The sequence below is a fragment of the Canis lupus genome, chromosome 7, assembly GCF_003254725.2.
Source record: "Canis lupus dingo isolate Sandy chromosome 7, ASM325472v2, whole genome shotgun sequence".
Classification (NCBI taxonomy): domain Eukaryota; kingdom Metazoa; phylum Chordata; class Mammalia; order Carnivora; family Canidae; genus Canis; species Canis lupus.
In genome coordinates, this window is record NC_064249.1 from 25,314,293 (window position 1) to 25,336,663 (window position 22,371).

The 22,371-nt window shown below is 36.1% G+C and overlaps 1 protein-coding gene across 12 annotated transcripts in view; it reads left to right on the forward strand.

Annotated features, from left to right (window-relative positions):
• Positions 1-22,371, forward strand: part of SLC9C2 (solute carrier family 9 member C2 (putative)) — a 97,118-nt gene that overhangs the window by 52,111 nt on the left and 22,636 nt on the right. For 8 of the 12 annotated variants that reach the window (XM_025430279.1, XM_025430278.3, XM_025430280.3 and 5 more), the window contains 7 exons: positions 6,936-7,033; positions 7,983-8,102; positions 9,682-9,880; positions 10,592-10,780; positions 13,267-13,416; positions 18,685-18,736; positions 20,753-20,901. In XM_025430279.1, the coding sequence (XP_025286064.1) occupies positions 6,936-7,033; positions 7,983-8,102; positions 9,682-9,880; positions 10,592-10,780; positions 13,267-13,416; positions 18,685-18,736; positions 20,753-20,901 (957 nt within the window). The remainder of the gene's footprint in view (positions 1-6,935; positions 7,034-7,982; positions 8,103-9,681; positions 9,881-10,591; positions 10,781-13,266; positions 13,417-18,684; positions 18,737-20,752; positions 20,902-22,371) is intronic. The other 4 variants (XM_049112283.1, XM_049112280.1, XM_049112285.1 and 1 more) reach the window with 2 other exon arrangements.

The following is a 22,371-nucleotide window of genomic DNA, read 5'->3' on the forward strand; positions in this document are numbered from 1 at the left end:
CAGGGCTGGAATTATAATTATATATGTGTGCAATAATTATATATTAATTGTGTAATATTTATATATATGCCTCAGATCTGAATTCTGGGACATAACCTTCTCTCATAGTGAGTATCTTTCCAGGGCTATCAGGAAAGCCTACAAAGTGGAGATAATCTATCACGTGCCTCAGTGGCCATCAGAGTAAGGATAGCCTGTTCATTGCCCTTCTACCCTTTAGAAGGCAGCTTCAGAGTTCACATGCTTTATCTTCCCATATATTATACATGGATCATTTTCCTATTTCTTGGAAAAGGAGTTGGTGAATAGATGACTATTACCTCAAGAAATAAGCGGTATGAATTCCATTTTCCTGTAGTGACTATTATCTCTACAATTGTAAAACTTGAGGGATCCCTGGGTGGCGCAGCGGTTTGGCGCCTGCCTCTGGCCCAGGGCGCGATCCTGGAGACCCGGGATCGAATCCCACGTCGGGCTCCTGGTGCACGGAGCCTGCTTCTCCGTCTGCCTGTGTCTCTGCCTCTCTCTCTCTGTGACTATCATAAATAAATAAAAATTAAAAAAAAACTTGAGAAAATGTGCTAACTTTAGTGGAGGTTGGAAACAACATTTAGAAACAATAGATAAGCAAGAGCAACATGGTCAGCATTGAGGAAGAAAGTTTAGGCAGTAGTCTTAGGAGGTTACTTTAACCTTCAATATTAATGGCCCCTAAAAGATGTTATTTTTTTCTCCTAAATTTTATTGGGGGGTTGACACAAGAATACAGTCTACTTATATTTATAAGATGTTTTATAGAAGCCTCATTGGTAATAACAAAGAAAAAACACATAGTAGATACATGAAAGATGAAAGGAATTAGAATATACTACTACAAAAAATAAATCACAAAGGAGTGAGAGAGAAAAAAGGGAACAAAGGAACTAAAGAAACAGTCATAAAACAACGAACAGAATGGCAGTTATAAGTCTTTTCTGTCAATAAGGACTTTAAATGTGAATGCCTAAATTCTCCAATCAAAAGACAGAATGGGTGAATGGATATAAAAACCCAAATCCAACAATATGCTGCTACAAGAGACTTAAGATTTAAGGACACACATAAGGCTTGAAAGTGAAGGATTGGGAAAAGATTCCATGCAAATATTAACCAAAAGAGAGTAGGAGTGCCTATACTTTTGTCAGTTAAAATAGACTTAAAGGCAAAATTAGTCACAAGAGAAAAAGCCACTATATAGTGGTAGAGGTGCCAATAACATGTGTAAATATACATGCCTAGCACTGGAGCACCTAAATTTTTAAAACAAATATTAACAGAATTTAAAGGAGAAATAAATAGCAATGAAAATCATAGTAAGGGACTTCAATATTCCATTTTCAATATCAAATAGATAATACAAACAGAACATTAACAAGGAGACAGTGGATCTGAATAAAACTTATAGATCAAATACACTAAGAAACATTCAGAATATTCCATTCAACACATCAAAATGCATATTCTTCCTAAGTTCACATGGGACATTCTCCAGGATAGATTATATGTTGAGTCACAAAACAAGTCTTACCAAATCTAAAAAGATTGAAATTATATCAAGTGTCTTTCCTTTATATCATTGTAAAGATGGTATAAAACTAGAAATCAATGGCATAGAATGGTATAAATGGTATGAAACTAGAAATCAATAACAAACTGAAAAATTCACAAATACATGGAAATAAGACAACACACTCCTAAACAACCAATGAGTCAAGGAAGAAATCAAAAGGGAAATCAGAAAATATCTTAAGACAAATTAAAATGAAAACACAACATATTAAAACTTATAGGATGCTGCAAAAATAGTTCTAAGAGGGAAATTTATGCTAAATTGCTAAATGCTAAATATAAGCATTTATGATAAATGCTTATATTAAGAAAAAGAAGATCTGAAATAACCTAACTCTACACATCAAGAAATTAGGAAAAAGAAGAAAGAGAGATCAAGGAATGCATCCCATTTACAATTGCACCAAAACCCATAAGATACCTAGGAATAAACCTAACTAAAGAGGGAAAAGATCTGTACTCTGAAAATTATAGAATACTTAGGAAAGAAATTCAGGAGGACACAAAAAATGGGAAATCATATCATGCTCATGGATTGGAAGAACAAGCATTGTTAAAATGTCTATGCTACCCAAAGCAATCTATACATTCAATGCAATCCTGGTAAAAATAGCACCAACATTTTTCACAGAGCTAGAACAAACAATCCTAAAATTTGTATGGAACCACAAAAGACCCCAAATAGTCAAAATAATGTTGAGAAAGAGAAGCAAAGTGGAAAGCATAACAATCCCAGACTTCAAGCTGTATTACAAAGCTGTAATCATCAAGAGAGTATGGTACTGGCACCAAAACAGACACATAAATCAATGGAACAAAATAGAGAACCCAGAAAGGGACCCACAACTATATGGTCAATTAATCTTTGACAAAGTGGGGAAGAATATCTGATGGGAAAAAGACAGTCTCTCCAACAAATGGTGTTGGGAAACCTGGACAGCAACATGCAAAAGAATGAAACTGGACCACTTTCTTACACCATAAACAAAAATAACTTCAAAATGAATGAAAGACCTAAATGTGAGACAGGAATCCATCAAGATCCTAGAGGAGAACACAAGCAGCAACCTCTTTGACTTTGACCATAGCAACTTCTTACTAGACACATCACCAGAGGCAAGAGAAACAAAGGCAATGAACAATTCATAAAGATAAAAAGCTTTTGCACAGTGAAGGAAATGGTCAGCAAAACTAAAAGGCAATGGAATGGGAGAAGATATTTGCAAATGTCATATCTGATAAAGGATTAGTATCCAAAATACATAAAGAACTCATCAAAATCAATGCCCAAAAAAGAAATGTCCAGTTAAGAAATGTGTAGAAGACATGAACAGACATTTTCCCAAAGAAGACATACAAATGGCTAACAGACACATGAAAAATGCTCAACATCACTCATCATCAGGGAAATACAAATTAAAACCACAAGGTGATACAGCCTCACACCCCTCAGAATGGTTAAAATTAGCAACCTAGGAAACAATAGCTTTGGCAAGGATGTGGAGGAAGGGGAACACTCTTACATTGTTGATGGGAATGTAAACTGGCACAGCCACTCTGGGAAACAGTATGGAAGTTCCTCAAAAAGTTAAAAATAGAACTACCCTATGATCCAGCAATTGCACTACTAGGTATTTATCCAAAGCATACAGAAATGCTAGTTTGGAGGGGACCTGTACCCAATGTTTATAGCAGCAATGTTCACAATAGCCAAATTATGGAAAGAGCCCAGATGTCCAACTACCAATGAATAGATAAAGAAGATGTGGTATATACATATTCCATTATATATATATAGATATCTATATATATAATGGAATATCACTCAGCCATCAAAAAGAATGAAATCTTGCCATTTGGAACAATGTGACTGGAACTAGAGTGTATTATGCTTAGCAAAATAAGTCAGAGAAAGACAAATATGATTTCACTCATGGGTCAAATTTAAGAAATGAAACAGATAAACATGGGGGAAGGGAAGGAAAAATAAGATGAAGATAAAAATAGAGAGGGAGGCCACCATAAAAGACTCTTAACTATAGAGAACAAACAGGGTTGCTGGAGGGGAGGTGGATGAAGGGGATGAGTGATGGGCATCAAGGAGGACACTTGTTGGGATGAGCACTAGGTGTTATATGTAAGTGATGAATTACTAAATTCTACTCCTGAAACCCTTATTACCTAAAGCCATTATAGATTCAATGCAATCTTCATCAAAACACCAATGGCATTTTTCACAAAAATAAAATAAACAATTAAAATGTATATGAAACCACAAAAGAGGGACACCTGGATGGCTCAATGGTTGAGCATCTGCCTTTGGCTCAGATCATGATCCCAGGGTCCTGGGATCGAGTTCTGCATCAGGTTCCCTGCAGGGAGCCTCCTTCTCCTTCTGCCTATGTCTCTGCCTCTCTCTGTGTATCTCTCATGAATAAATAAAGAAAATCTTAAAGAAACCACAAAAGAATCTGAATAGTCAAAGCAATTTTGAGAAAGAACAAAGCTGGAGGCATCACACTTCCTGATTTCAAACTATGCTACACAGCTAAAGTAATCAAAAGAGTATAGTACTGGCATAAAAACAAAGACACATAGACCAACAGAACAGAATTGAGACCCCCTAAAATAAACCCATGCATGTATGGTCAACTAATATTTGACAAGAAAGTGAAGAATACCAATGAGAAAAAGTGTTTTCTGATAAATGGTGAGAAAACTGAGTATTTACATGCAAAAGAATGAAATTGGACCTCTGTCATACCACCTACAAAATTAACTCTAAATGGATTAAAGATTTAGATATAAGACAGAAACCATAAAACTCTTAGAAGAAACATAGAGAAAAAGCTTCTTGACATTGGTCTTGACAACCAATTTTTTAAGATGTTACCCAAGACACAACAGAAGCAACTGCAACTAAAAAACCTTCTGGATAGTAAAATAAATTATCAACAAAATGATAAGGCAACCTATAGAATGGAAGAAATTATTTGCAAATCATATGTCAGATAACAGGTTAATACACAAAAAATATAAGAAACTCATATGACCAATAGAAAAAAACCAAATAATCTGATTAAAAATAGGCAAAGGACCTGAATAGACATTTTTTCCAAAGAAGACAAATACAAATGGCCAACAGGCACATGTAAAGGTACTCAGCTAATCATCAGAGAGAGACTAATCAAAATTATAATGACAACCTATGGAATGGAAGAAGATATTTGCAAATGACACTTCTGATAAAGGGTTAGTATCCAAGATATATAAAGAACTTATAAAACTCAGCACCCCAAACCCAAATAATCCATTTAAAAAATGGACAAAAGACATGAACAGACACCTCTCCAAACAAGACATACAGATGGCCAACAGATACATGAAAAGATGCTCATCATCACTGATCATCAGGGAAATGCAAATCAAAACTACAGAAAGATATCACCCCGCACCTGTCAGAATGGCTAAATCAACAACACAAACAACATGTACTGGTGAGGATGTGGAGAAGGGAACCCTTTTATACTTTTGGTGATAATGCAAACTGGTGTAGCCATTGTGGAAAACATTATGGAGGTTCCTCAAAAAGCTAAAAATAGAACTCCCCTCTGATCCAGGAATCACAATACTGGGTATTTGCCCAAACAATACAAAATCCCTAATTTAAAGGGATACATGCACCCTTATGTTTATAGCAGCAGTATTTGTAATAGCCAAGATATGGAATGAGCCCAAGTATCCATTGATTGATGAATGGATAAAGAAGTGGTATATCATCGCAGCGACATGGATGGAGCTAGAGTGTATAATGGTGAGTCAGAGAAAGACAAATACCATATAATTTCACTCACACGTGGAACTTAAGGAACAAAACAAATAAACCAAGGGAAAAAAAATATATATAGACAAACCAAGAAACAGACTCTTAACTATGGAGAACAAACTGAGGGGAGGTTGGCAGGGGGATGAATGTAATAGGTGATAGGGATTAAGAAATGCACTTGTCCTGAAGACCACTGGGTGATTAAAATAAAAACTTGAAAAAAAAATATATCACATCACACCTGTTAGGCTGAATATACCCCTCAAAACAAGAGATACATGTTGGCTAAGATGTGGAGAAAAGGGGACCCTTGTGCACCGTTGATAGTAATGTAAATTGGTACAGCTACTACAGAAAATTATATAAAGATTCTTCAAAAAATTAAAGCTAGAACCACCATATATTCCAGCGACTCCACTTCTGCATATACATCAGAAGGAAATGGTAATAGGATCTCAAAGAGATCTCTGTAGTCCCATGTTTCTTTCAGCATTATTCACAATAACCAAGACATGGATATAACCTAAGTGTCCACTGAAGGATGAATAAAGAAAATGTATATTATCTATCTATCTATCATCTATCTATCATCTATAATCTATCTATCTAGTGGAATACTATTCAACCACAGAACAGAAGGAAATCCTGCCATTTGTGACTTGAGGGCATTATTCTAGATAAAATAAGTCAGAGAAAGGCAAATACTATATGATTTCAGTTATGTGTGGAATCTTAAAAAAAAAAAAAAAAGCCAAACTAATAGAAACAAAGTAAAATGGTGGTTTCCAGGGATTGGGAGGTAGGGGAAATGGAGGAGATGTTAGTCAAAGCCTACAAACCTCCAGTTATAAGATGAATAAGTTCTGAGGCTATAGTGTGGTAACTATAACAATTCTATATTATAGACTTGAAAGTTGCCACGAGAGTGGATCCTAAATCACACACAATCACACACAAAAAAGTTATATTAACTAACTATATGTGGTAACCATTTTGCAATATATATGAGTATATTAAGTCATCACATTGTACACCTTAAACTTACACAATGTTATGTCAATTATATCACAATAAATCTGGAAAAAAGGGAAAAAAGAGCACAGTGTACTTTTCTTTCTTGGTAGTTCTTTAAGAAGTTGAGATGATTAGTTAACCTTTGAATTAATTAATACTTTGCATTATCTTGCTGCAGAAACATGATGCTATGGTGCTATTTATATTACTTAAGAAAAACTCTTTGACTTGTATAGATTTTGAGCTAAGAAACTTTGTATATTTTATTGTATCCAGGAAAGTACTTTGCAATAAATGAATATTCAGTAAACATTTAAACTGAATGAAATTTATTTGCTGCTACAGGATTTTAAAAATATTTATATTATATATTATATTTTCCTATAATGAATTCAACAATAATAGTGAGGGCTATGTAAATGTCAAACAGAATATATTATATTATGTTTTGGTCCTTTGTAATGTTTATTTCAAATTGTATGTTTAGAGTAGCTTTGAAAAACAATGTAACGATGGAATCCTCAGTGTAGAGGCAGCCCGGATATTAATTAGTGCAACCAAAAGCTTTTGCCCCATCCAAGGAAAGTGAGTATAATATCTCTTAAATTGTTATTTCCAAAATCAAATAGGTATATAGTAAAAAAGAATCAAACTCAGAGTCAAATGTCTAGATTGATCAATCTATTTATCTCACCTATCTTCCATCTCTCTTTCCATCCACCTGTCTATCTATCTACTTCTTATTTTACTTGTTTATACTTTTTCTCCTGAAAGTTCATAACTCTGGAAACATTAGGAGATTCTGGTGGAAGATCTGACTACAGTGTAATTAGATAAGACACTAGGGGTGCCATGAAAGAGAACCTATGCAGTTTCATATACTATTATATTTATCTTTTCTTTATATCATCTTTACTAAGTTACTGGATAGGGTAGGTAGAGAAGTGTGGAACCTGCCATTAGACAGGTGGGATAAGCCTTGAAGGAATTGACCCAACTGATGGATCTGAGAGATGCAATTAAATTTGGTGGGCAAAGTTTGACTATCTTAGAGACATGTCAATATCTGGTCGTAGTCCTGGAAAGCATTAGCTAATGGATGGTCCAGGACAAAGCTTATGGACGGAGCAATGATGGGCAATCCTGCCAGGGGATAGTCAATATTTTGGCAATCTGGTGATCTATCTGGGAGATCTAACATCAGTTCCTAAAATTTGGGAAGGGGGCCTTCAGGGTCTTGGAGAGGTTTGGGTAAGGCAAGGCATGACAAAGGGGAGCTTGATTCTGAACCCCAAAGAATTGGTCTGGAGAGGCTGTACTTACTTATATACTACCTCAGGTCAAGAGTGATTCCAGGGGCCCGAGGCAGCAGGGGTTTCCTGTACCTCACCATGGGTGGGTATGTGGATGGATACAAAGACTCAGGACAGAGCATTTTTAATACATCTTTTTAATAAACTTTCCCTTTTTATATCACCCAAAAGTATAGCACTTGATTTTTATTTTACCATATATGTGTATTTTTCTTTGTTAGATTCATGAGTATTTATGATGTTTCAACTTATGTAAGAGCTAGAAGTTGGCTTATAAAGTTTAAAAACATGTTAACTTCCTTGGAATATCATAAAGATAAGGCACTTTTTATTCTATATGGGTAAGTATTATAAATCTTTATAGCAATATACTTAAAAATATGACCAGCTGACAAATGCTGCCATTGTCAGCATTGATTACATTGATTTTCCCTATTAAAAGAAAATCAACGAATACTATGGCCAGCTTTTATTGATGGAGTAGTAACAGAGCAGGGCACTTGATTCTCTTCCTCCATTCTATTTTAGCAACTTTGTTGATGCCTCTGTTAGAGAGTAGGTAGGAAGAAGAAGAAAAAGAAAAGAATGGTCAGGGGCACCTGGGTGGCTCAGTCTGTTAAGCATCTGCCTTTGGCTCAGGTCATGATCCCAGGTCCTAAGATGGAGCCCCACATGGGGCTATCTGCTCTGTGGGGAGCCTGCTTCTCCCTCTTCTTTATGCTCATGCTCTCACTATCTCTGTCTCTCTAATATAAATAAATAAAGTATTTTTTAAAAAATGGTCATATTTGGACTCTTTAAGTGGTAATTGCCACGTCTTAGGGTGATATTGCAAACTGGGCTGCTTTCATATTCTTCTGGGTATAACACTGGGCAAGGGAGAGAAATTTCAAATTCATGGCCTATATCTTCCTCTCAATTTCATCCATGCCATGGGGTGGTTCTGTTGATGTCCATAACTAGGAAAAATACAACATAGCCTTAATAATATCTGTAACCAATTTTCTAAAACATCACAAGATATAGATTTACTTAACTGGTGTAAATTCCTCACTTTATTACAACTTGTGAACTCATCCACTTTTTAAAGCAGGAAGACAAGGTTTTTCTGTTAACAAAAGATGTAAAAGTGAGAAATGCCAGAAACATTCATGCTACTAACTTTTAAATGGGTGTTGACATACCTTTCATAACAAATTCTGATAATATTTTTACTTTTTTCTATGTATCAAGTTTAAAGAGATATATAAAGAATTAAAATCCTAGGATCGTAGCATATACCCAGGTAACCACTTTTTGTTAGGCTCTACTTAGGATGGGTTGGAAAATTAAAAAAAAAATACATCACGGTAATTACTGAATAGAATATTTTTTCCTGTTCTTACTTTTAAGTGATGTTGACATTTTTCTCTGCTTCTTGCTTTTGATGAATGAATCTTTGCCTTGTTTCTTATGTACTATTTGCCTTGATTTTGAAAAATGCTCCCCATCCTGATAGAGATGAGTAACAGCTATATTTTTATCTTTATGATGATTATTGTATATTGAAGGTTTAGGTTTTTGCTTATTTATTTTATATTTTATATCTTATAATCTTCTCCAGATTAATATCAATGATTTGTTAAAGTAAATTTTGAACTTCAGGTCTCAATTGTTTTATATATATATATATTTTAAATATTTTATTTATTTATTAATGAGAGACACACACACACAGAGAGAGAGAGAGAGAGAGAGGCAGAGACACAGGTAGAGGAAGAAGCAGGCTCCATGCAGGGAACCCAACATGGGACTTAATCCCAGGACTCCAGGATCATGCCCTGAGCCAAAGGCAGTCACTCAACCACTGAGCCACCCAGTTGTCCCTCAGTTGCTTTATTTTTAATGTGATCTAACATTTTATTGCTCTCTTTTTTTCAGGGATAATAAATTTCTGCTTTTTGTATGTCATGTGGTATTTTCAGAAGAATTTGAATATGCAGGACATATTATAACAGTAATGTACATTTATCCTATGATAATGCATCTATGGCCAATGGCAAGAGAGTTAAATGTGTCAGGACTTATATCAGTGAACAACTATTTTGTCTTTTTATACATATTTCAAGCAGCAATGAAGGTACTGTTCAAAATATATTCAATGAAAAGAACAATTCAGATGTTTCTGAATCTATTTTTGTCATATTATTGAAATACCTTGATACTAGAAGCCATTTGATGTAGTAGTTGATAGGATCTTGGAATTTTAATAATCTTTCTGAATTTTCTGTGTTTAATAATGAAATCAGTATTATAGTCATGGTCTTGGATATTAGATAAGCATCATAAAAGTGGAGCGAATCCATTTGACATGCAAGAGAAATGGAAATCCATATAGAAAATACAAATGGTTGTTTCCTTCAAATGCTCTCACTAATGATGCAAAAAACGAATCAGTGAATAAACCCAAATTGGCTTGCTAGGTCCTTGTCATAAGATGAGAACTGCTTTTTAGGACAAATGCTTTGAAGACGACTTGTCAGCACTACTGTTTTTATACTTTCTTATTAAGATGGTTGCAATGACTCTGTTTATTGCTATTTTTAATTGCTTGCTTTTGGCATTTCAACTTCATTATACGTTATATATATTTTGAATCAAATTATAATTTTTGAAGTTGGAAATTAAAAATATTTTTTTGGAATTCCAAATGAATAACTCAAAACTCAACTTTTGGAGTACAACTCACTTGTAGTTGAGGATTGAACTGCTAATTTTGAAGATGCTTTCCCACCCCCATTATTGCATAGGTGCTATGAAATAACATACATTCTATTTGTTTTCTAAATAGATAATAAGTTTGAAAAGGAAGTATTTTCATCAATATTGGAATACTTTGGAGTTTCTTATCATGCTTGTTGGAATCATTGATATCTTTTGTATATACTTTGTCAAATTGAGACCAGACAACTTTGCTCTTATTCAAATGACAGTAATACTAGGATATTTCAGAATAATTAGGTTTATTCCTTTCATCAAGGTAAAATATCACATTTCTAAATACTGTTTTTTTTTTTTTCTACACTGTATGTTAAATATGTTTAGAAACCTCATTATTCTGAAGGAAACAAGAGAAGGAGCTGTCTTTCTGGTGCTGTCTCTACAGGTGTCTGCTTGGTTCATTCTCACCTTCTCACAGAGAGAATGCCTTCCCTGACCACTCTGTGTGAAATGGCAACCTGCTCCCCCCACACATACCAGCTTCCCATCCCATCTTCCTGACCATCCTCTATCTGCTTAAGGTTTAGTTTTTTCTCATAGCACTTACTACTTTTGTACTGTATGTTGTATGTACTCTCCATGAGGTAGAAATCTTTGTTTTGGTCATTGATGTAACCTATGTCTCTGGAATGGTGCCTAGCATATAGTAGCTCTTAATAAAATACTTGTTGAGTGAATAAATTAAAATTTGGTGCCACTTGAAGTGGGGTGACCCAGAAACAAGTTCTCCAAGTTTTAGTAAAATTTGCTCTTTAGAAAGCCCTAACTGTGCAGAACATGAAAATATTTTCTCTACAGGCTAATTTTATGCAGCATAAAGTCTAGGGAGCTTAATTTTACTGTGGCCTTCAATCTCTGTAACAACTACTATTCCTTCTTTCCATGCCTCTGGTTTTGATTCTGAAGGTAGATTTTCAGTTTTCCAGTCTCAGCTCTTAAATCTCCTTTCTTTCCAATGAAGATTTCTTATATAAGATTTTTACTTGGGAGCTTTAGATGATTTCATTTGCCATTCCATTTTTTTTGAGTTGTTTAATTCTTATTATGTCAGACAAGTTTATTGGTATATTGAAGTTATGAAGAATTGATATTAAAAAAACTGCTGAAAAACACCCTAGTAACAAAAGGTGTTCATTTTGGAATCCTCCATTTAGTTCCTATTCTCCATGAAATTTAGTAGTCATCTTAAAGGCAAAATTGTTTGAATGCTCAGACTTGTAGACTTTATTGTCTGTTCCTTTCTTGATTCTATATCAATGTTACCAAGCTTTGCTATTCTTAAGAGTTACCATACAGAGTTGTATACAGAAAACCTGCTTTAAGGGGTAATTTTGATTATTTGTGATTTTTGCTTTATGAGCTAAGTTTACAGCCAAGTGTCTACATAATGTATAACCCTACCATAACACAAAGTATGTTAGAAGTCAGGATGTATAGTATGAGGCTAAGTCTTAAAATGGAAGGGAGAGGCTTCCTTAGGTAATCAGTTTTTATACAGCAAGTTGCTACTTGTGTCCACCATGCTTTGACAAATCTCCATTGAGGTATATTTAAGGAATTAATATAACCAGGATGACCTCTTTCTATTGAGCAATTACTTTGTTCCAGGAACTGTGCAGAGCACTTGACACACATTATCTAATTAAATTAAAATTATGGCAATAGCCTTGTGAAGTAGATGTTACCACTATATAACATCATATAGTAGATGTTACCACTATATGAAGTCAGATGCTTTAATAGCTAGTCTCAGTACAATGTGGCTTTCAATAGAAACCTATATTGGAGAGCTTGGAAGAATATTGGAGATTTTTACTTTAGATCTTCTTAGGAACAGCTCAAGGGGTGGCAGCACATCATGGAAAATAACTTTCTAAAAATCCTCCTTATTATCTCTCCCTCTGCCCAAAGTTACACAACCATAAAAGCAGCTGAAAATCTCTTCTTTCTCTGCTCTTGTAATTCCTCTGCTTTGATGTTATTTTGCTCTTTTCACCTTCCTCCTTTGTGACCTGGTCCCTCACCATCTACCCTGTTTTCTGACCTGATTCTGTCTCTGTGATTGTTTGTATCAGCTGTGAGGAGCTGCTCCATTGGACGTTGGGTCCTTACCTATCATTACCCTTATTTTATAGATGAGGAGACAGAATCCTCAAGGTCATAAGTAACTTGCTCCAGGTCATAGAGCTGGCACTTGAACCTCCAAAGTATTATATTTAGAATACCATTCTCTTCAATCACTACACTCTCTTGCCTAAGCTTATGATTTGAGAAACTTAGAGCTAAGAATTATCTTTAATATCCTATATTCCTTATCTTGCAAGTCAAGAAACTGAAGGATGGTTGATTTGGTTGGTGATTGTCATGCAGGTTAAGGGACCACCACCGGTCTTGTCTCCTGAAATCTGGGGGTGTGGAGAATGGGGGGTAAAGACAGTGGTGGGGACTTCCTCTTAAAGCTACAGAGCCAATTATTCATTGACTTTTCATTTCTTTAAAGGGTGGCTCTCAAACTTGAGTGTAGATAGACTCACCTGGAGGACTTGTTAAGACACTGATTTTTGAGCCCCATCCCCAGAATTTCTGGTGTAGCAGGTCTGGAGGGTAGGGGGCTGAGAATTTGCATTTCAAATACGTCTCTGGGCAGTGTCACTGTTCCCTAAGATGATACTTTGAGAACACTTGCCTTCGAGGGTGCTTTTCTTCATTAAATTTTCAGACTTTTTTTCCTCTTCATTGTTCCAGTTAATAATACCACTGCTGATAAATATTGTAGATGTACAGATCAAAAAGCGCCTCCGCTTGATGTATAGTATTACAAAAGGTTATGTCAAAAGTCAAGAGGATACCAAACTTCTAATAAAACAAATTTCCAGCCGAGAATCAGTATATCAGGTGAGAGAGAAGCACTGGTCATTTGGGAAAATAATCACTTGGGTATAGTCATATCTTTTAAGACTACTTCTACATATATTTGGCCCAACAGATAAATTACAACAAGTGAAGAGGATTCAATTGTTTATTATGTTATAAGAGGTGCCTGCAGAGGAGTCTTTGCTCTTTAAATGTCAGGTATCTTTATCAAACTCATTTATGATCTTCACGGAAGAAAATCTACCCTTTGCTTTTATTTTCTGAACACAGACTAGAGACTCATCTGCCTTTGTAACACTCTAAAGGGTTGGGTAAGTTGGAAAGGGCATCATGCAGCAATCAAAACTCAAGTCTTCAAAGTAAGAGTAGGTCTGAAGTGGAGAGAGGAAGAGAGGGGAAAAAGAACAAAGATTTGACAGTGGAAACTTGAAATACTGGTGCTGAAGAATGGCTGAGTAGTAGTATTTATTTATTTATTTTATCATTCAAGACCCTCATTTCCAGGCAGTATGAGGTATGTACCAAATGGGAGATGAGGATGTGAGCATACCAGGAACTTGAAGATGGAGTGAATCACTTCCTGGCTTGGTTCCCTCATGCAAGACTGTCGACCCAGGACCCTCTGCAAACTTGTAGAGCAATGTTTCAAATTTCACATGTGACTGTCTACTTAAGAATATTCAGTGGCAGGGCACTTGAGCAGCTCAGTTGGTTAAGCTGAGTTTGACTCTTAATCTTAGGGTTGTGAGTTCAAGCCCTGAGTTGAAAAAAAAAAAAAAAGAATATTCAGTAGCTCTGCATGGCCTGAAGGGTAAGGTCTTTGAATCCAAATACATAGAGAGAGACAGGAGAGAACACGGAAAAGATGGTAAAAGAATAGTCATGCAGAATTTTACAACTCAAAGGTAATAAAATACAAGAATTAAAAGTATCCCTTCCTGCCCTCCACTCTACTGCTTCCCAGAGATAGCCCATTGTAACCATTCTTGTGTTAATTCCTCCACTGCTTGCCATAATAATTTTAATAATGTGCACATGTATTTAATTCTTGATTTATCTCTAAACAGCCTTTATTTACTCTCTACCATGAAGTGTAAAGAGATTAGAATATTCCTTTAGCCTTTTATTTTTCTCCCAATCTTAAATTTTTGGAGCTATTATTTTTACAGAGAAAAGATTTTACATTTTATTCTGTAAGTATAATTATGTCTTCATTCTTTCAATAAATGACTCCATACATGGAGAACTAAAACCTTTACTTTGTTATGATTATATAACATTCACTTTAGAACCTATCATTTGATTCAATCCATAACAAAATATCACTATCATTAAATATCTGCTACTTGATAGAGACTCTTCTAAATGAAACAGTCAAATGGATTGATTTAAAAAAAAAATGTTTCTTTAACATTTAACTATCTTCCTCTCGTCCTTTAGCTTATATTCCTTAGCCATCCTTTCTGGAGTCCCATGTGAGCCTCTTTTTTCCTTTTCTTTTTATTAAAAATTCCTGTAAGTAGTTTTTTCAAGGTGATGTATGGGCTTACACATGCAAAAGTCTTTGTATTTTGCTCTCATAATTAATCTTTTCACTGTCCAAAACTATTTTCTTGAAGATTTTCATTTGTCTTCAGCATTGATGATATAAGTCTGATTTTACTTGTGCTTTTGTAGGTGACTTTTCTCTCTCCATTTAGAGGCTTATAGAATTTTCTCCCTGGAGTTCTGAATTTTTACCACATTGTGTCTAGGTATAATTAAAAAAAAAGTTAGGGGTACCTGGTTGGCTCCATCAGCTAAGTGTCTGACTCTTGGTTTTGGCTCAGGTCATGATCTTAGAGTTGTGAGATTGAACCTCAAGTTGCACTCAGTGCTCAAGGGGGACTCTGCTTGAGGATTCTTTCTTATTGTACCCCCACCACTCATGCCTATGTGCTCTCTCACTTTCCAAAATAAATAAATAAATCTTAAAGAAATTATCGGGTTACCTGGGTGTCTCAGTTGGTAAAGTATGGGACTCTTGTTCTTGGGGTCATGAGTTTGAGTCCCACATTGAGTGGGAGACATAACTTAAAAAAAAAATTAAAATAAAAAATAAACAGTTATCCTACACAGCACTTGGAGCTTTCACAATCAGATCACTGTCATCTTTCTTCCAACACTTCTTTGATTATTCCCTCCCCTAGGTTTCTATTCTCTCCTTTCATCACCCTTTTAAACAATTTTTTTGTATTTCTGGATTTAGACCTTGTTTCAAGTTTTCTTATTACTTCCAAGTCTTTCCTCTTTGTGGTGAGAATCCCCCAACTTGGTTTCTCATGCTCTAAATTTAGTCTGTAGCTGTGTTCATTCTGATATTCAGTCCATCTATTACATTTTCTCTCCTCTTTTTTGACTGAACACTCTTTGATCTCCAAGTACTGTGATTGCTTCTTTTCATTGAGACTGGTTCCTTTTTCTTTTTTTTAAGCAAATGTGATATTCCATTGAATCTCTTTATTTAAAAATTGTTGTTCTCCTGTATTAGTGCTTCCTTGAGGTTCATTCTTCTCTTTGTCATGTTTGGTTATTGTCTTTCATCCTGTTTATCCTGCCCAATGTTTGGTGACTTTTGGTTACATTTTCAGGTATGTAGGTGAGGGGTCCAGACTGACAAGTATCAATAGCTGAAGGGTATTTTCTCAGCCTAGGAGAGACTCTTGATTTTTAATCTGATAATTTAAATCTTGATTACTAAAGCCCTAGATCTAATGATTCTCTGTATATATAAAATCAGGAATGGGCTGAGCGTTACATCTTCTGCTTGTTGTGCCTATTTTTGTGATGACCATTGGTTACCTCAGGGCCTCAGCCAAGAAAGAGAGGCTCTTTCCTTATTAAATCCAGAAGAGGGAAGGAGGCTATGAAGTTACCTACTTTAATGTTTTAATTTTAATTTCTTTTTTTAAAAAAGATTTTATTTATCTGGTAGAGAGAGAGAGTGAGACAGAGCACACATGAGTGGGGAGGAGGGGCAGAGGGAGAGGGAAAAGCAAACTCCCCACTGAACAAGGAGCCTGATGCAGGGCTTTATCCCAGGACCCTGAGATCATGACCTGAGCTGAAGGCAGATGCTTAACTGACTGAGCCACCCAGGTACCCCTAATTTTAATTTCTAAAACACATAAGAAGACATATTGTTAAATATCTTTAGAATTTAAGGTTTTCTTTTATGATCAGGGACCACTATAGAAAGAGTATAGCTGAATTTTAGCAAGGCATCTAACGTCTTTCATGACATCTTTATAGATAGGCTAGAGAACTATTCTCTAGATTTATTACAGAAATACCAAGTATTGGATCAAATGTGCAACAGAATTCTTTCTGTCTTATTGATGTACTTTGAATATTAGAGAAAACAAAAAAAAGTACGGAAAGTCTAGATGGCTCTATAATAGAAGATAGAGCTCATAGAAGAAAATATTTCAGAAACTGGAAGAGGTGGGAAGAAAACAGCAGTCAGTCATGGGAGGTAATGTGTTTTGAGGAGTTTGGGAGAAGGCATTGACATTTGGGGGCACTTGTCTCAAAGTGTAAGAGATAAAACAAATTCCCCTTTGGCATTTATAAAGGAGACTTCAGTAAAGATTTAAATGTTGTGTGGTTGTTTTTTTTTTTTTTTTTTTTGAGATGTATTTAGATATCAAACTTGTGTTTACTCTGAAAGTGAGGTGGTTCAAAAACTAACCAGTGGCAGCTCACTTTTAGAGGAGTCACATGAAGGTCCAGGCTTTAAATGATTATGTACTGTTTGTGGGTAGGAGTCAGTTCCTATGCTCTGTTGTGCAGGTCATTCTATAGAGTTTTTACGGAGTTGCTATTGATCCAGTTTGATTTGAAGGGGTCTTGGAAGCTACCTAAGCCCCTGTGCAAGCAGGGTGGGACCACAGTGTGTGGGTGCCATAGACAGGCCATTAATTTGGCACCTTCCCAATATTGACTCAGTGTTATCAAGTGAAAAGAAGCAACTTAATAAAAATTGTATACCTCAATCTTATATTCAAATATAATAAATAAATAAATAAATAAATAAATAAATAAATCTTATATTTATTACATGTGATTTTTCTAGACCAAAACAACAAAAACTTAACTTTAGCTACTTAAACTTTAGATAACAAGCCAGTAGGGGTGCCTGGGTGGTTCAGTTGGTTAGGTGTCAGACTCTTGATTTCAGCTCAGGTCTTGATCTCAAGGCCCTGGGGTGGAGCCCCATGTCAGGCTCTGTGCTCAGTGGGGAGTCTGCTGGAGATTCTCTCTCTCCCCCCACCCCACTACCCCTCACCCCACTCACACATGCATGCTCTCTCTCTTTCTCTCTCTAGAATGAATAGATAAATTATTTTAAAAGATTTTTATTTATTTATTTGAGATATATATAGAGAGATCACTAGTGCGGGTGTAGAGGGACAAGGAGAAGCAGACTCCCTGCTGAACAGGGAACCAGCTGGGGAGCTCAATTCCAGGACCCCAGGAACATGACCTGAGCCAAAGGCAGATACTTAACCAATGGAGCCACCCACATGCCCCTAAAATGGATATATAATTATATAAATATATAAAGCAAACCAGTAAAATAACACTGTATTTGTTATTCTTTCCTGTAAATAGCATTATGCTGTGTATTAATTGGGTGAAGGATTTCAGTCATCTGTACCTGACAATCCTAGGGAACTGTGGATTGTTTGCTGCCAAGTGAAAGCTCCAGAAGATTTAAAGCTGGAGAATAAGCTCCATGAAGAGCAGTGCCTGGGAAATAGGGGGCATCTGACCAATACCTACTGTATGATTGAACACCATGGTTAGCCTTGGAGTAGAGCCATTTCTTCATTATGCCAAGAGTGATCTATAGGAATCATGGAACTAATCAATACCATCATTTCTCATTATTGCAGTTGTTTTTATGCTCCTAATAGACTGGCTGCCCAAAAAGCTGCTCAGTTGGCTCTCTCTTAATGGAGTTTTATCTGTGAGAATTCTCTTTGGTGCACAGTGAAATGCACACTAATCTTTTCTGAGAAAGGCTAGGTCCAGTAGTTATGCAGGCTACTGACTGCACACTATTCACTGTTAACATGAGTGGGAGCATGAGTGAGGAAAGCAGCAGAATTGGCACAGAGGAGAGAATTGAGCTAAACATCTTCCCCAAATCATAAACTTAGTGAGATTTCTTCTTTTTCTCAGATTTTAAAGCCAGATATGCAGTTGGTGTAATAACAGATTAATGTCTTTCTTGACTTCTTGCAGAAATTATATGAAATTTTGGAAACCAACAAACGAGATGCTGTCAAAGAACTAGGTAGGTAGTAGGAATATCTGACTTCCTGAAATCACACCTTATTATTCTAGTAATTTAACCAAGGTAAGACAAGTTCATGCTTTCCTTCAATTACTCACTTATTCATTCAATAAGCTATTATCAAATGCATGCAATAGGCCAGCTATGCCAAAAATGCATAATGGAGGGTATGAGAGTATCAGTAGACAATTGCAGAAAGTTAAAGCAGGTCATGTGGGCTAGCCTGGGTGGCTCAGCGGTTTGGCACCTGCCTCTGGCCCAGGGCCTGATCCTGGAGTCCCGGGATCGAGTCCCACATTGGGCTCCCTGCATGGGGCCTGCTTCTCCCTCTGCCTGCGTCTCTGCCTCTTTCTCTCTCTCTCCCTGTGTCTCTCATGAATACATAAATAAATTAAAAAAAAAAGCAGGTCATGTATTTGCTATGGGAGCATAGAGGAAAGAATGAAGAGTGTAGAAAGTGTATTAAAGTGGCAAGATCAGATTCCTTAAGTCTATAAGAAAAAGACACATGAAAATTACATTTGACAAAGGGTGTTTTTGTTTTGTTTTACTTTGCTTGCAAAGATACTCAGGAATGTGGGGCTATAAGAGATGTCATTTTTTGAGCATCCATAAGCACTCTGCTTCAGTTGAAGTGTGCAGCAGGAGTCTTAGGATTTTATACAAAGCTTCTTGAGTCTGCTTTCCTCACAAGGGGCGGTAGACCAGGCTCTTAGTGTGTGCAAAAGTTTCTGGGAGAGAGCTGGCATACAGTAGGTCCTTCATAAATGGAAATTATAAAAGAAATAAAGTAAAACCACTTTGTAAGATGCCATATAGATTTATGGGGATAATACTTTCCAAATCAAAATTGGAAGAACATGGCCTAATGATAAAATTATGAATTTGGAGATGTGTCAGAAATTTTGGCACTGTCTCAAAAAATCCAGGATCCATTATTACCTTTCATATAGGTAGATTTTTATTTCTGTGCTTTTAAAGATTAGGGGCCTAGGGGCTGCTGTCTCATATTATGCTTTAGATTTAGATTTAGTATGTAATATTACAAAGTTCTCTTGATTTAGTCCTGTAAAAGGAAGTACCTGTTCCCACATGGTTACTGCAACTGATTATCAAATGCTAATTATGTTAGGAGCTGTGTTAACAGATTTATATGCATTATATATACATTATATGCATTATCTCATTTAATCCTTAGGACTACTCTATGAGACAAATACTATTATTATCTTCATCTTATAGATAATGAAGCTGTGGTTCAGAAAGTTTAATTTGCCTGAAGTCATATGGGTGGTAAATGGTGAGCTAGATCTCCAGCTAAGGTGTACTTGACATTGAAACCCAAGTTCCTTTTTTAAATTTTTTTATTTTAAGTGGTTTCCATACTCATTGTGGGGTTCAAACTCATGACCTTGATATCAAGAGTCAAGTGCTCCATTGACCTATGCTCCTGATTATGCTATTCTTCATTTTACCAACCAGCTCATTTCAATTAAAAAAAAAAAAGTACCTTCCAGATGTCAGGCATTCTGCCCATGTTAAGATGAGAGAGTTTTGGCCATGACTCACAGTCTAGTTCATGACTTCTTGTGTTCATTAAAGAGGAAAAGATATGTGCTTTGATCTCAGAAAGCTCCATGAGCAGAAGTCCAGGGGCTCTTTCATTAAGTCATTTATTCACCCAACAAAGTTATATGATATGTTGGATGAGAAATAAGTAAAAATCAAAATATCACAATGTTGTAAGTTCCACAGTGGAGATATGTAGGACATGCCATGGGAATGAGGCAGAGAAAGTGATTTTCTCCTAGCTAGTAGAGGAAGCCAGTTTTCAATGTTCTCATCCATAAAATGGAGTTGAAAATAACTCTAGTCCTATCAGCCTCACAAGTTCTGTATGAAATAGGAATGACAGGTATTGAATAAATACTTTGGAAATTATGAAGTATTAAACAAATATAAGTTATTATTGTGATTATTGCATTGTTTGCTTACTGATAGTTTTATTTGCTTCAGGACTCATAGAGCATGAGGGTCGTGATGTTGTCATTGCTTTGAAGACTAGGCAGGCAATCCGGAGGGTTATTGCTAAAGCTCTGAAAAACCTCACCTTCCTTTGGTCAAGAGGCATTATTGATAAACATGAGGGCATCGAGATGAATAAGGTAATGAAGCAGTTTTCCATGTTGCTTGATTCCATGGGCCCAACACTCAAGCCTGCATTGTTACTTGAGCAGAGTGTAATGAGTGAGGAAGATTAAATCAAATTTTAACTCTAATTTGCTGATAGCCTTTGTTAATGCCAGTGGTAGCTAGCGCCAGTGCTACCTGGTGCACACCATATCAAAACTGTTTGGTTGCAAGTAACAGAAACTAACCTGAGTTAGGCTTAGCCAAGAAATAGGGCTAGGGGTTTCTTATAAAGACACATGATGTCTTACCGAACCCACAGTAGCCAGACCATGTGGCCAGGCCTTGGAAGTGACTTGACTATGGATAGAAAGCTTTCCAGATTCTCCATTTCCTATCAGAGTTGGCATCTTCTTTGGCTCCCTCTACAAGCTCAACTACATTTTTCTGCTTCTCTGTCTACTGGTGGAATGTGTACTGACTGGTCCTAGCAGCTGTGGCAAGGGAGTGGGAATCACATAATGTTAACATCATAGGGAGAGGATCAGCTTGTGTGTATGTGTGCTTGTGTGTTTTGGTGGAGGTCAGGGAGGGGACAGTTCTGAGAGGAGAGGAGCAGGGAAGGCACTATCAATAGCTGATAAATAGACTTTTGAAAAATGATAAATGTATTTGCAAAAAAATTAGGGACGTAAGACAGAGGAAAACATGTTTAATATTTAGTACTATCACCCCATCACATGTGCCATCTAGATCATTTATTTGTGCAAATGTGATTGTTCTTTCTATCCTTTGCAAGAATCTGTTTCCTAGCATGCAGAAACATGGAAGTTGCGGTCTTACATTCTGTCTGTGTTGCTGTTCCGGGTATCACATGCTTTTCCTTGTCACTGGCAGCTCCTGGCCAAGTTTCACAGGCACTGTGCTTCTGGTCATTCCCTGGACATAGTCCCCTCTCCATGGTCCCCAAAGGGAAATGGGTGTGGGACAGGCCAGCTTTCCCCTTTAAGGCTCTATCTCTTTAGACTAATATCATGGTAAAGGACTAAATGGGTAATATGATTCTTCCTTAGTGTCTGATAGAAGGAAGAAAAGGGCTAGTACAGTATTCTTCAAGCTATACCTCAACACATACTGTGTTTTCTATTCTATTTTTTTCATTCATCACTTTGAAGGCTATATAAGATTCAACTGAGTGCTTGATACCCATTAATTTAAATAAATAAATAAATTATAGCCCTTATGAAGAGAGAGATCTTTTTCCTATAGGTTTGTTTAGAAAGGTAATAGGTAAATCAATCATTCAATAGTTACTTATTGAATGCAATACTGATTGTCTAATTGTCAGCCACAGAGATGTAATTATCTTCCAATTCATAAGGAGCTAGTTGTAAGGAGTTGATTAGCTAATCCAATTTAATTGAATAAATATATGTTGAATACCTGGTATGTACCATGGACTCTTAAGGAGATTGGAATACTTAATACACCATTGACCCCAAAGT